General features: G+C 39.0%; 1 protein-coding gene across 1 annotated transcript; it reads right to left on the minus strand.

Annotated features, from left to right (window-relative positions):
* Positions 1 to 546: 546 nt before the first annotated feature.
* On the minus strand, positions 547 to 8,887 carry LOC121948478 (uncharacterized). Its single transcript, XM_042493878.2, has 11 exons — positions 8,746 to 8,887; positions 8,334 to 8,390; positions 6,959 to 6,973; positions 6,738 to 6,868; positions 6,517 to 6,652; positions 5,294 to 5,578; positions 4,763 to 5,101; positions 4,490 to 4,671; positions 3,014 to 3,115; positions 2,170 to 2,268; positions 547 to 1,513 (listed from the first exon to the last, which is right to left on the minus strand). The coding sequence occupies exons 2-11, from the start codon at positions 8,383 to 8,385 to the stop codon at positions 1,289 to 1,291; spliced, it is 1,566 nt and encodes a 521-aa protein (XP_042349812.2). The 5' UTR covers positions 8,386 to 8,390; positions 8,746 to 8,887; the 3' UTR covers positions 547 to 1,288.
* Between the last annotated feature and the right edge of the window lie 3,665 nt (positions 8,888 to 12,552).

A 12,552-nucleotide genomic window follows, 5' to 3' on the forward strand; every position in this document is an offset into this window, starting at 1 on the left:
CATATTGTAGAAAGTCAGATTTCTACAATTCTACAATTCTACAATTTCATTTAGCAGACGCTTTTATCCAAAGCGACGTACAACACAAGCAAGAATTATTTATTTTTTTAATTTTGGAAACCAAAGTAATAACCAGTAGCGATCTCAGCATCTGAGATTCAACAATCTCAGTATCACTACTTACGATGACAATCAACATACAACATCACACAACTTTGTCATTTCCATGTCTTAATTAATATAAAGCAGGTGTAGATGCTATATAAATACAGTGAAAATATCAATAGGCTCACCTCAGAGAAATGCACACAGCTCGTATTCAGAAACTGCCCAAAAAGAGCTGCCATGATTTCCATAACGAACAGTGCTTTCGGGTTCACGATTTTAACATGCCACCTCCATCTTTGGGAATTGATGATAAGTGTCACTTCCTCACAGTAGATACGATTCTTTTTCTTTTAAATCCACAGATAATAAATCCTGAAAATAATTGTTAGTTCCAGCCAACCATACAGTGCATTAGAGAAAAACAACATCTAAAATGGATGTGTTAAATATATATTTTATTGTTTAAGAGATGCCATTTTGATAGTCCAAAAATATCACAAGCAGCAGTCCAGCCTCTTTTGTCACTAGAAAGATTTGGTGGTAAGATATTATCCTGTACACAAAGTTCACATATTAATAGGCTATTGCAATATTTGGTGGAACATGTTACATTTCAAACAGCTATAACTACAGTAACCTGGAGGAGTAAATACACTATATCATTGCAAAAATCACTGAATTGCAGAGCAGACATTTAACATGATTATTACTTGTTGTTGCAGTTAGGAATGGTTAACATAGTGGATGGAGAAACTAACTCTCTATTACTGTACAGTACTTAAGAATTCCCTTTTGCAAACGTTTGTATCACATCTCTAATTTCTACATAGCCCTAGAAATCACATCACAAACATACTTGTACCAACACTCACCAAATACAGTGTGGATCATACTGGTCCTGAGGGTCTGGAGGTAGGTTAACAGCAGGAGATTTCAGGAGCACCATCAACAGTGTCAAGAAAGATGTTGCATGAGACTGTGAGGCTCAACTCATGCTTCAGAAAATTACATAGAAAATGTACATGCAATATTGATACCAAACAAGTAAGACTAGGCTAAGATGCAAAAGGCACAGGTGAGATCTTTCTTTTTCCCAAACAGATTTCTCCACCTGAGAATCCAATACTGTAGTTTCTCCTTCCTACGTTTCTTCTTCTTGTTTCATCTCTGATTATTTGTTTTATAAGAAGTTCAGTTTCTCCGAAGTGTAAACACTGCAGGATTCAGTGGTGTCCTTGTCTAGTGGCAGTGTGGAAAAGAATTCTTGTGTTTCATTGCCCCTGTTGTTATCTCCGTCTTTCTTGATCTGGAATTGAACACAGTCCTCTGAGGAGTGGAGGCAGTCTGAAGCCCCCGGCATTGAAAAGGAAATCCTTCTCGCCTCCTCATTATTGAGTGACGTGTCCTACCAGGAAGGAAAGAAAACATGTTTAAACTAGTATAAAAACACCTTGCAGTTGTACGCTTCCATCACCAAATCCTCAAGTTGAAGTTTACTCACATAATATATTAAGTGAAGATTTGAAGGAATTAAATGAGAAGTATTGAGTGAATTTTCTTACGAAATGTGGATCCAGCAGCACAGTCAGCAAGGTGGGCACCCAAAATTAGTGTTACAAATTCAGTATCTGACCAAATGTCTGTGTTTCCACATTAAATAATAATCAGAAAAAGTGTTCTTGCAGAACATTATGATGTCACCGTAAAATTGACCTTTGACCTTTTGGATATAAAATGTCACCACTTTGTCATTTTTATCTTTTGACATTTGTGTGAAAGTTTGTCATAAAAAGCATAGAAGTACAAGAGTTATGGCCAAAAACATAATTTTTCACAGTGACTTTTGAGCAAAAAAATCTAAACAGGTAAAATCCAAGTGGTTGTTTGTGCCAAATTTGAAGAAATAGCCTCAAGGCGTTCCTGCGATAGCGCCTTCACAAGAATGAGACAGACGGACAACCTGAAAACATATTTCCTCCAGCCGTGGCTGTTGCCAGTGAGGAGGCACGAAAACATTTAGTGTGTGACACACAAATACTCACAACTTGAGTGTAGTATTACCTCAGTATTTGGATTATGACATGGTGAGCTCCGAGCCACCAATCTTTGTGCTCCCTGGTTCTCAGCTCTCGGAACTCCAACCATATCTGGACTGTAACTCTGGAAATACAAAGCACACTATCACATATTGTGTACACACACACACACACACACACACACGTACGCACGCACACACATGCACACATTGCTATCTAGCAATTTTGAGCAAAGAAACAAAACCTGGTGACTTATTTGGAGGAACAGTGTGTTACATTTAGGGAGATTTAGAGGCATCTAGCGGTGAGGATTGCAGATATCAATTCCTTCAGTGTTCATTGTTCAGGTTTTTACCGGGAACTGAAAAATCTGCAGAAATCTTGTTTTTTACAAAACACAAATGCCAGGTGATGCAAAACCAGAAAAACACTGATTAAAGCAGTTTTCTGTTAAAACTCAGTGTTTCTCCAACACTGTTTGGCATGTCACAGACACTATGGGTTTTTACAGAATTATCCACAGAGGTATCTTCTTTTCCAAAAAACATAAAACCTGACCCAGTGATTTAAACTAGTAAAAAAACTGAATAAAGTAATTTCAGATCTAAAAATGGATCTAGAGCCAGTGTTTGTCCATTCTGGGCTACTGTAGAAACACGGCAGTGGAACATGGCTTTCTCAGTGGACGAGGACCTGCTCTCTATGTAGATATAAACAGCTCATTCTAAGGCAACGAAAACTCAACAGTTGTTATTTTTCAGGAGATTATACACAAAAGAAAACCTAATGACTGTATTATATTCTATTTCTGTCAATATATCTCCCTAAATCCTACATACTGGACCTTTAATTCAGTTAATTAGCCTTACAGTATGAGTAGGACTGGCTCTCGGAGTCCACTTTCTTGGTGTTCCAGGCTGCTGCGAGTGACTGTAGAAGCCTGAGGGCTGTGGGCCCGGCTGGCTGTAATCCTGCAAAGACAAACACACACAGACATATAAAACTCAGCACAGCCACTCAGTTTGATGACTCAGTTGCAGAGAATAGCTCACAACTGATTTGATAAATTGTTATAGTGAAACAAACTCACATTCTTAGTTTGCAAGGATTCTCTGCTGGTTTTGATATCTTAACCTTGCAATCATATCCCACAGAGTGGTGACAAATTAAATCTTATTAATTACTCACCCAATGTTACATGAATTTATGAAGAAAACTTTCTAGCATCCCTCCAGTGAGTGCTAAATTCAAAAACTGAGAAAAATCTAGATGAACTGAAGTCATAGGAGTTTAACAACAGTAAAACTTTAATCAAACATCCTTTTATGAACTGTCACACAACCCGTGAAGCATAATCCGAGTCATTTAATACGAGTCTTGGATTACGATCCCAAGTAAACAGCTCTTTGTCTGTGTGTTCACACCTGACATAAGAATACGTTTCAGCATGCTTCTCCAGTGACCACTTGTGATCTGATCTCACTTCCTTGCTCTGTATGCAAATAAACACATACATTATTTCTGTTTGCAAAGGCTAAACTTGTTGATGTTTTTAACTGAAGGGTTTTTAGTGCTATAAGCACACTTAAAGCTTTTACTATCTAAAGTGAGTAAAATCTTGTAGGGCTGCATCCAGCATACTGATTTGCACTCCGTCCTTGCCCCACTTTCTCTCTCTCTCTCCGTTTATCATAAGACAAACGCCACCAAGAGACTGCGGCTGCAGGAGTGTGAGCTCCCTGCTGAGAGTCCACCCAGCTGTCACCCGCAGTGACCGGGCTAACTGTTAGCATCACACAGCTAATATTACCTAACAGTTACCGATGGGTTTAACAACAGAGCTGAGTTGTCATTGTGTCGATGTGAATCCGGGGACTTCTTAACGGTCACCGCTGCTATGTTAGCTCGTGCTAACAGGCAGACGTTAACTAACCGTTCACTGAAAGGAGAGTGGCTCGAAGTGGCCCTTCTTCAGCTTTGTGTCTGTGTAAGTGCACCAGTAGAACATTTTTTTAATCCAGTGTGGTTTCAGATAAATAAAGACGTCAGCTGAGTAGGCGGTCCTTCAGTGTGGCTCAGGACACATTAGCGTACACACTGCTGAAAGAATGCAGGCATATGTGGCCCAGACCACCTCGATGTGGTCTGAGAGACTGGATCTCAATGTACTGGAGGACACATTTGGAGCATTCACAACTGCACCCAGAGCTGTCCACTTGTGATCCGATTGTCCAGGGCGCATGATAACTATATCAGGTGTAAATAGGGCCATCTATGAATTCTCCTGCTTGCACGGCTATCGCAGCCAGCAGAGCCACTAACCACTAATTTCCTGATTTCCTCACCTGGATGTTAACCCTCGGAGGGTTGGCTGGTGGCGTGCGGTTTGTTCTGAGGCCGGAGATGATTTGCGACAGGCTGCAGTTCGGGTATCGCTTCATGAACAGGATGAAACCAGCCAGAGACACAAACATGCCAGAAGGGACAGTGATTGACTTGAAAAGTGCTCGCCATCTGCCTCCTTTTTCTGGAGAGTGAGAAGACGGGACGGAGATCAGAATAAACGCAAGCAAGCAGAGATGCAAAAAAGGACATTTTAAACGCATGTCGTCACTCACCGATCACCTGCAACAACGTTGAGGAGACCAGGTTGCCATCCCCATCTCTGATCTCATACACCCCATCATGCCTTGAGGTCAGCCTCATTATGATGACCTCGTTGATGGTGCCATTCCTGCCCAGAGAAATGAGGCCCCTGTAGCGCATGTCGTGGTCCATTATGTGGCCCTCGCGGATCAGCTGGACAGGGCCACGGGGGGGCTTGGGGTCGAACGGGCCCAGGGAGGATTCGTCGGGGTATCGGGTGGGGGTAAAAATGAGTTGGGTATGAGGGACAGGAAGAAAGAGGGGCAGGTTTAGAGACTCCTTGGTGAAGCGGGTGACATTGAAGGAGTGCCCTGCACCCACATGCAGTGTTATGAACACAAAGAGAGGAGTGCAGAATGAAGGTAATGCAAAGGTATGACAGGGTGTCAGGTGGAAAAGAAAAGATAAAATAACAAAAACACATGTTATAGTTGACAGGAATCCTAAATTTAAAGAAATTCAGCTTCCTAAAAGTCATCTTGTCATCTTCTATCTCTGCTCACCGCGGACAGTCAGTGTGCTGCGGGAGAGGACCTTCCCCCTGTTGTCTCTCACAGTGTAGTTGCCTTGGTCTGCTTGTGTCACTCTCTCAGCTACCCAGACCTTCCCGCCTCGCAGCAGCCGCCCCCGGCCCGCATCACTGGTCTCAGGGTTTGTGCGGTTCCACAGCACAACTGGCATGGCCTCAGATGGAGCACCCCGGGGTGAAAACTCCAGTAGCGTGCCATTTTCAGGGATGCTGTGCTCAAATTTCTCCCCATAGTTTCTGTGGTGAGACTTAATGCATTCTGAGGGATGAGAGAGAGGAAGAGAAAATGATCATCAGTGGAGGAAAGCAACTCAGTACACTAACTTTAGCAGTGTTATTAAGCACAATGATAAATGAGTGTATGATACTGTATAGTGTACAGAGGCAAATATTGTTCTTTTCATTGCACCACAATGGCATTTGTAGTTGCTAGATACTTCTCAGGTTACAGTTTTGCATAAAAAGCACATGATACACTTAAAATACACAATGCTTGGTTAAAATTTAAAGCAGAGGTTCCCAACATTTTTGGACTTGCGATGCTGTACTCTAAAAAGCAGTATCTATTTGGTGCCCTTTAATAGATTTTAGATGCCTGTGAGCTATCAGCAGTTTAACCACAGAGACATTTCGTCCCTAAACTTATCTTATAGTATTATAATATTCAAGGTCTAAAGAGGTCATATAATCCAATATTTAATAAAAAATGAAGTATAAAAGAAATGTCTAAAAATGAATACACATCTGTGTAACAGAAGTTTCATCTTTCAACATCATCTCTCGACCCTTCAAATGTATCTTGTAACCTGAAGATCAGCCAGCCAATAACTTACGAAACACTAGACTAAACTTCAGCATTGTATATAAAGGAGTTAAAACTAGTTCCACCTCCCCCAGCTACAGCAGTAAAACTGTGCTTCGGTAACTCAGTTACAGTTTAATCTAAAAATGCAAAATATAATAAAATATCAGTTACTTTCACTTTTGATACTTTAAAGATATACTATGCAGGATTTTCCTAAAAAACAAACAATGTATAGCTTTATTTTAGCAGTAATCCCTCTTAAGATTAAGATTCAAATAAGTACATGTAATGTTGTCATTTTAAATACATTTTAAGACAATCAGAGAGGCAGGTTATGCATCGTGAAAGAAAAAAACAGGAATGGATTTCAGAAAGATGGGAAACTGCTGTACCTGAAACAGTCAAACGAACAGTCTCATAGGTGAATCCAGAGAAAAGTTTGATGGCATAAAGTCCCTGATCAGCATGAGTCACTTCTTTCAGGACTAGCATCTTATCTCTTGTCCACTCGAAACGTGGGTCCATCACCTGCAGTCATATAGTAAATCTGTTTTGGAAATCTGTACACAATTCGAACAAACAACAACACAAGCATAGACACACTTCCACTCACGGTGGTTTTGTCCAGCAGGACGCGTCTTGGCCCCTCGGGGTGTGGTGTAAAAGCCACTGTTCTGGATGTCGAGTACACCGGCAGACGAAATTCTTTTCCAGCACACAACACCTGTGCTTCTTCTCTTTCACCTGTAGAAGTGGAAAATAGAGTCAGCAACATCCTCAGAGGATATGTTTTGTAGGCGAAGGATGTATAATGAAATGTAGCATTAGACTCACCCAGTACGACCCAACCTGTGGGGAGGGCAGAATTTAACATATTATTAAACTTCTCCAGCACAGTGCTTTGACCTCACATACACTGAAGTAATTATGGTACTACTTCATAATAGAGCTTACAATTACATGTGTAAAGGTGTTTATTGTAGTGTTTTATTTTCAGTACACATACTTCCTCTTGATCAGGTTATACAGAACCAGGATTTTCATCATTATGCAGATGATTTTATGTTCCAATAACATTAACAGCAAAGCTAATCTACTTGCTGGCCTCACTGGTATTGAACATAAGAAGTCCCAAAACCTCCTAAAATAAGTAATGATAAATCGGTATGGAGCCAAAAATGTATTTAATGGCAAAGTAGGCTGCCTGGCAAAAATATTAAGCCTGCAGCTCCTAATCTACTCCTATTTTTTTTGTACAAGATCTTTGTCTTGATGAGGAAGTAATACAGCCCACTGAGATCAGACAGACCACATTAAGGATACTCTTGCTTTGTCTGGGGGACACTTTTGCAACATGATATTAACTTGATATTAACTTTTTAATCTTCTGTGTTTGATGACAACATTGTTTGCCTTTTTATTCACTGTTAGCTTATTCTCTTTAAAGAACTTTATAACTTCAAGAAAAGTGCTATACAAATTAAGTCTCATTATTATTATTACTACTAGTGGTTTATTAAGAACAACTTTTGGTTTTCCATGCTGTGATTTATATACTCCTCTAGTATGACACTTTATTTGTCTTTTTAGCGCTTTCAATCAAACAAAACTTTGTCCTAAAAAGAAACAGAAATGTATTTCTCCAAAACAAAGTAAAAAAGAAATCCCAGAATGTGTTAATCATTTGTTTTATGAAAAATCAACAGGCTGACAAACCTGGAGCACTTCTTTCCCCCCTTGATTTTGTTTTAGGGAAATACAGACACTCAAATGGACTAACTGACCTCTGACTTTCTGGAAAAGAGCTGCAGATTATCTGGAACATAATCCACTTATTAAAAGAAAATTAACATTTACAACTGTGGATTTGGGAGATTATGTTAAGAACCTTATTTCAATGACTGGCAACTTTCTAATAAGTGAGAAATCTGTAAAACTTTTTGACATTTGTATGTGAAAACTGTGTTTTATTGAGAAATAAATGCAGTTGATGATTTATCAACATTAATGACTACATTATTAAAACATTAACAAAACAAAACAAAACAGTCAAAGGAATTTTCATAACCTGGCAACCCATTTTTTTCTTGCTGAGTGTCTCATAACTGATATATAAAGGAATAATAAATGACCAGTTATTTAGCCACTAGATACAATGTCCACATAACCAAAGGGCGTCCTTAAACCAAAATTATCTTAAATAACTTACCCACAGCAAGAGGAAGGGCAAAAAGGGCAGTGAGCAGGACACAGGAGGACATTTCACCTGCAAACACAGACCAGGTTATTTCATCTACAAACACAGGGGACAGGTTGGCATTCATCCCCTCCGAAAACAAGCCGCGGGACATGCGATCATCAATCAACAAGCTACACAAGGGGGAGCCCAAGACAACTGTGGGGGTGCTCCTGCAGAGCCACACAAACGACGAACATCCTAAAAACACGAGTGTTGTCTCAGTGATCCATGACGCCTGTCCGCTGTCATGTCCAGTCAGATGTCCAACATGTTTCCAAGCCGATGAACAACATTAACAGCGATGCTGCGGACCGCCAGGCCGCCAATTATTGATATTATACGAATGATCAAACGCTCTCTGACGCATCTAGTATCAACCCACCTGCAGGATGCGTGAAGAAGAAAGCAACCGCTGGATATTTGGGAATGTTTATGCGAATGAAGATAAGCGGATAACGCCGTCCTCTGCAGCGCGCGCATGAGCATTGGTCCCCTGCTTTTATTTATGGCGATGGTAGGTTGTATTCTCGGCTGCTCCTACGCAAGATGCGTCACATGTTTGTGTCCATTCCTGTTTGTAAATACGCTGTTAGCCCAACAGAGTTCTCAGTTACAACGTAGGATCCTCCTGAGGGGCTGTGTGCCAACATAAACCCTGAAATGAAGAAAAGATCAAATGAAATGTAGAAAAACACGAGGACAGATGGCCACTTATGAAAAATGAGAAATGTACGACTCAGAAGGAGTCAGAGTTACTCACTATAATCAGAATTACTTGTACTTTACTGAAGTATTTCCATTAACTGCAATAACACAAGGCTATTATTATTGTTGTTATTATTACTATTATTATTATTATTATTGTTGTTGTTGTTGTTGTTGTAGTTATCATTATTGTTATTTTTGTTATTATTATTAGTAGTAGTAGTAGTAGTAATGCAAAAGAGACATTTTCAATGCAGGACAGCCCTTAAAAAACTCTATTAAAGGGCTGCCCTCATAAACAACAGAACTTTAAAAAATATATAAACTACATAGGCTAAGTATTAGCATCAACATGTGCTGAAGTAGGCTACCAGAATTAAAAGTGGCCTACTCATAATGCAAAATAGTGTACTTATTACTAGAATAAAATGTGACTGTGAAAATATCATACTGTCGCAACCCTACTTTAATTTAACCCTTTGAAACCTTAGAAAATTGCCTTGAATTTTTTCAAAAACATGGGAAGAAGGCAATGAGCAACGAAAAAAGAATGACTCAAAAATCAGCAAGAAAGTAGTAGTACAAACCAAAAACAACTACAGCAAAAAACTAACTAACTAATTAACTAACTAACTAAAAATGTGAAAATAAAGGGGGGTGGGACGACCCACCGTCTGATATGCGCAGTTGTGACGCAAACAGATGGAAGGAGGCCTCACCCTGTCCAGAGTTTTGTTCAGAAATAAAACACAACTCCACCAAAACAAAAATTAAAAGTTACTTTGCTGTAAGTACAAAACCTATTGCCGGTCAGCTTTTGAATCTTTTATCCAATGTTCACTTTTGTGTTCATTGTGTTTGGACAAATGTAATGGTATTAGAAGTTAAAATAGCACTGTAGGTTTTAAAAAGAATCATCTCTCTGCAGGATATGCTCTTTTTATTCGGGACTGTTTTCTGCCTTTTGTTTGATGAGTATAAATCATAGAGCCTCACAGAAGAAATGCTACGACGCAGGTGAACCCATGTCATAGTTTACCTCCATTTTTTTCCTTTTAAATACGAAGTTTCGGCTCCACACAGCCTATATGCGGACAATGTACTGATACAAAAATGACAGTTATGTTAACTGTGTCAGTTGAGCCTTCTCTAAATCCCGCCCACAGACTGGCCAATCAGTGTGCAGTATGCCAGCTGCATCCAGGGTCCAACCTTATATAGGCTATAAATAAATATATATTTATATATAGTATATGGGTCTGACAGCTACCCTAACACAACTGTTTCAGATGGTTTCATGGTTAAAAGTTGTGCATTTGGCACATATAACATGAGTGTCTTTACAGGAAGAGGTTGGAAAAACACATTTCTTCATAGTTTCAAAACCCCAAATCAAGCTTTAAAAAGTGTAGGGTAGATGGGTTATGGTAGTTGATGGGGTGGATGTATTACTAATAAGACCCTAACCCTGGGCGTTGCTTTTTTGTATTACTATTTGCCCTTTGCTGTTTGTTACTGTTTTACATTGTATTTTATGGCCTGCAAATTAAATTTAATTAAAATGAAACAGCAAAAACAAAAATCCTAAATAGATGGGTGGGCAAAGATGAGTATTAGTGGGTTGGTTGGACTTGCTAAAAAAGTGACAGTAATTTTCATCTAATAAAAGTCACTACATTACTTCGAGCCACCAGGAAATGTGCCAGCGTCCAAAGCAAATTTAACATAGTGGCCAAAATGTAATTACACGTGATGCTCACGGGCCCAGAAAGACTTCCCACTGACTTAAATTTGGAAAAAGACCTCTGTAAATCAGTTGATATTTTTTTGTGAGCGTCAAAGCTGGAAATTTGGGGTGAGAAAATTGCACTGTACTGTATTTAGAGACTGTTTTTCATCAGAAAACTTTATAACGTATTATTTTATGAAGTGTGCAATAAGTCTACCCTGTTTTTTTCCTGTGTTTTTTTTGTGTGTGTGTTTTCAGATTGTATGAACAAACTGCAAATTGCTTGTGATTCTGACATAATTCTCTCATAACCCCTGTCCACCTTCTTCTGCTCTCACAGAAACAGATTCTTACTTCATTTTTTTACTCTCCTGCACTTGGTTATACTGTTATTGTTGTCAGGATCATCTCAGTGGTGATTGTATGCAGCTGCTGTGTGAGAAAGCACTGTTGGAAAAACAGCTCAAAAAGGGACGAGACTGCAGCTACATCTACACGCAATGTGTATTACCATGTAAGTTCTTCCTCAAATAGAGTTTAACTCTTTACCATCTGTTAATAATATGTGTTTCTATTTTTACTTAAATACACTCTGTCCAATTGCAAGACTTGAATCAACCTGGAGCCTCTGCATTCAGCATTGTACCTCATGACTAGCTGGGACGCCGCACTTTTTAGTCCATGATTGTATTCTGTGATTTTGAGGTTGCAGTGATAGGTGCACAGGATAAGGGCCGTGTATAGTGTAAGAAACATGCACATCATTCATACTGTTGACGCATGACCAGACTTATTGTGGGTTAAAATGCAGGATATTTTCTGTATTTTAAAATAAACACAGATGCAGTACGACCAAAAAAGTTCTAGGCCAGTATCATATACTGATAACATAATCAGCCAGGCGCAATTCATGTGTGCAGTGTGGGCACATGTGCATGGTGATAAGCATTTGATAAAGCTGTTTATTGGAGTTTATATTAGCAAGTGAAGGATTTAATTTGTGTCATATACAGTCAGTAGGGTTGTTTGAGATGAGCCAGACCTGTACAGAACCACCAGCGACCGCCACGCAGTTAATGCAGGTTAGATTTGAGACTGACTTGATCTCAACTTCCATTGCACTGACGTCATACACACTCAGGCAACGATAACCTCACAAGACTGTGACAGCCACAAGAACCAGGGCATGATGGGAAACGCTTAGCTGTCCCTTGATCAAAGCCATTGGCTCTTAGTTTTTTCCACAAAAGCCACAATTTTAGAAAATCTTAATTTTCTGTGTAATTATCTTATTTAACCCTAGATTTTAGGCTATTAGTCTGTTGTTTAATGATTTAATCCAAAGAACTCGTATTGTTAAATATAGCAATAATAATGGTCTGTAATTACTTGTGGCCTACAGTTGGACTTCATTGTATTAAATGTAAATGATCTAAATATGCCTGCAACTTGCTGTATATCCCAATGATCAATAGACTTAAGTAATCTTTAAATATATTAAAAATACATATAAACTTTTAATAATGATAATTTTTAAAGTACTACATACCCCTGCTTTAACATTATAAGTGACTATTTTTGGTCATATACACATATACTTTGTACTATTTCATCTAGGCTAAGACTAGACATCTACTAAACTGTCACTTTTCATCCTTGAATGACCGAAATCTAAACTAGACACATAAAAACAAACAGAGATACAATAGAGATTTATTAAGTTGAAGGATGAGTTTATTAAAATCAGCAGCTACT

This window comes from Plectropomus leopardus, chromosome 8 (assembly GCF_026936395.1).
Source record: "Plectropomus leopardus strain MGB_pleo_1.0 chromosome 8, ASM2693639v1, whole genome shotgun sequence".
Classification (NCBI taxonomy): domain Eukaryota; kingdom Metazoa; phylum Chordata; class Actinopteri; order Perciformes; family Serranidae; genus Plectropomus; species Plectropomus leopardus.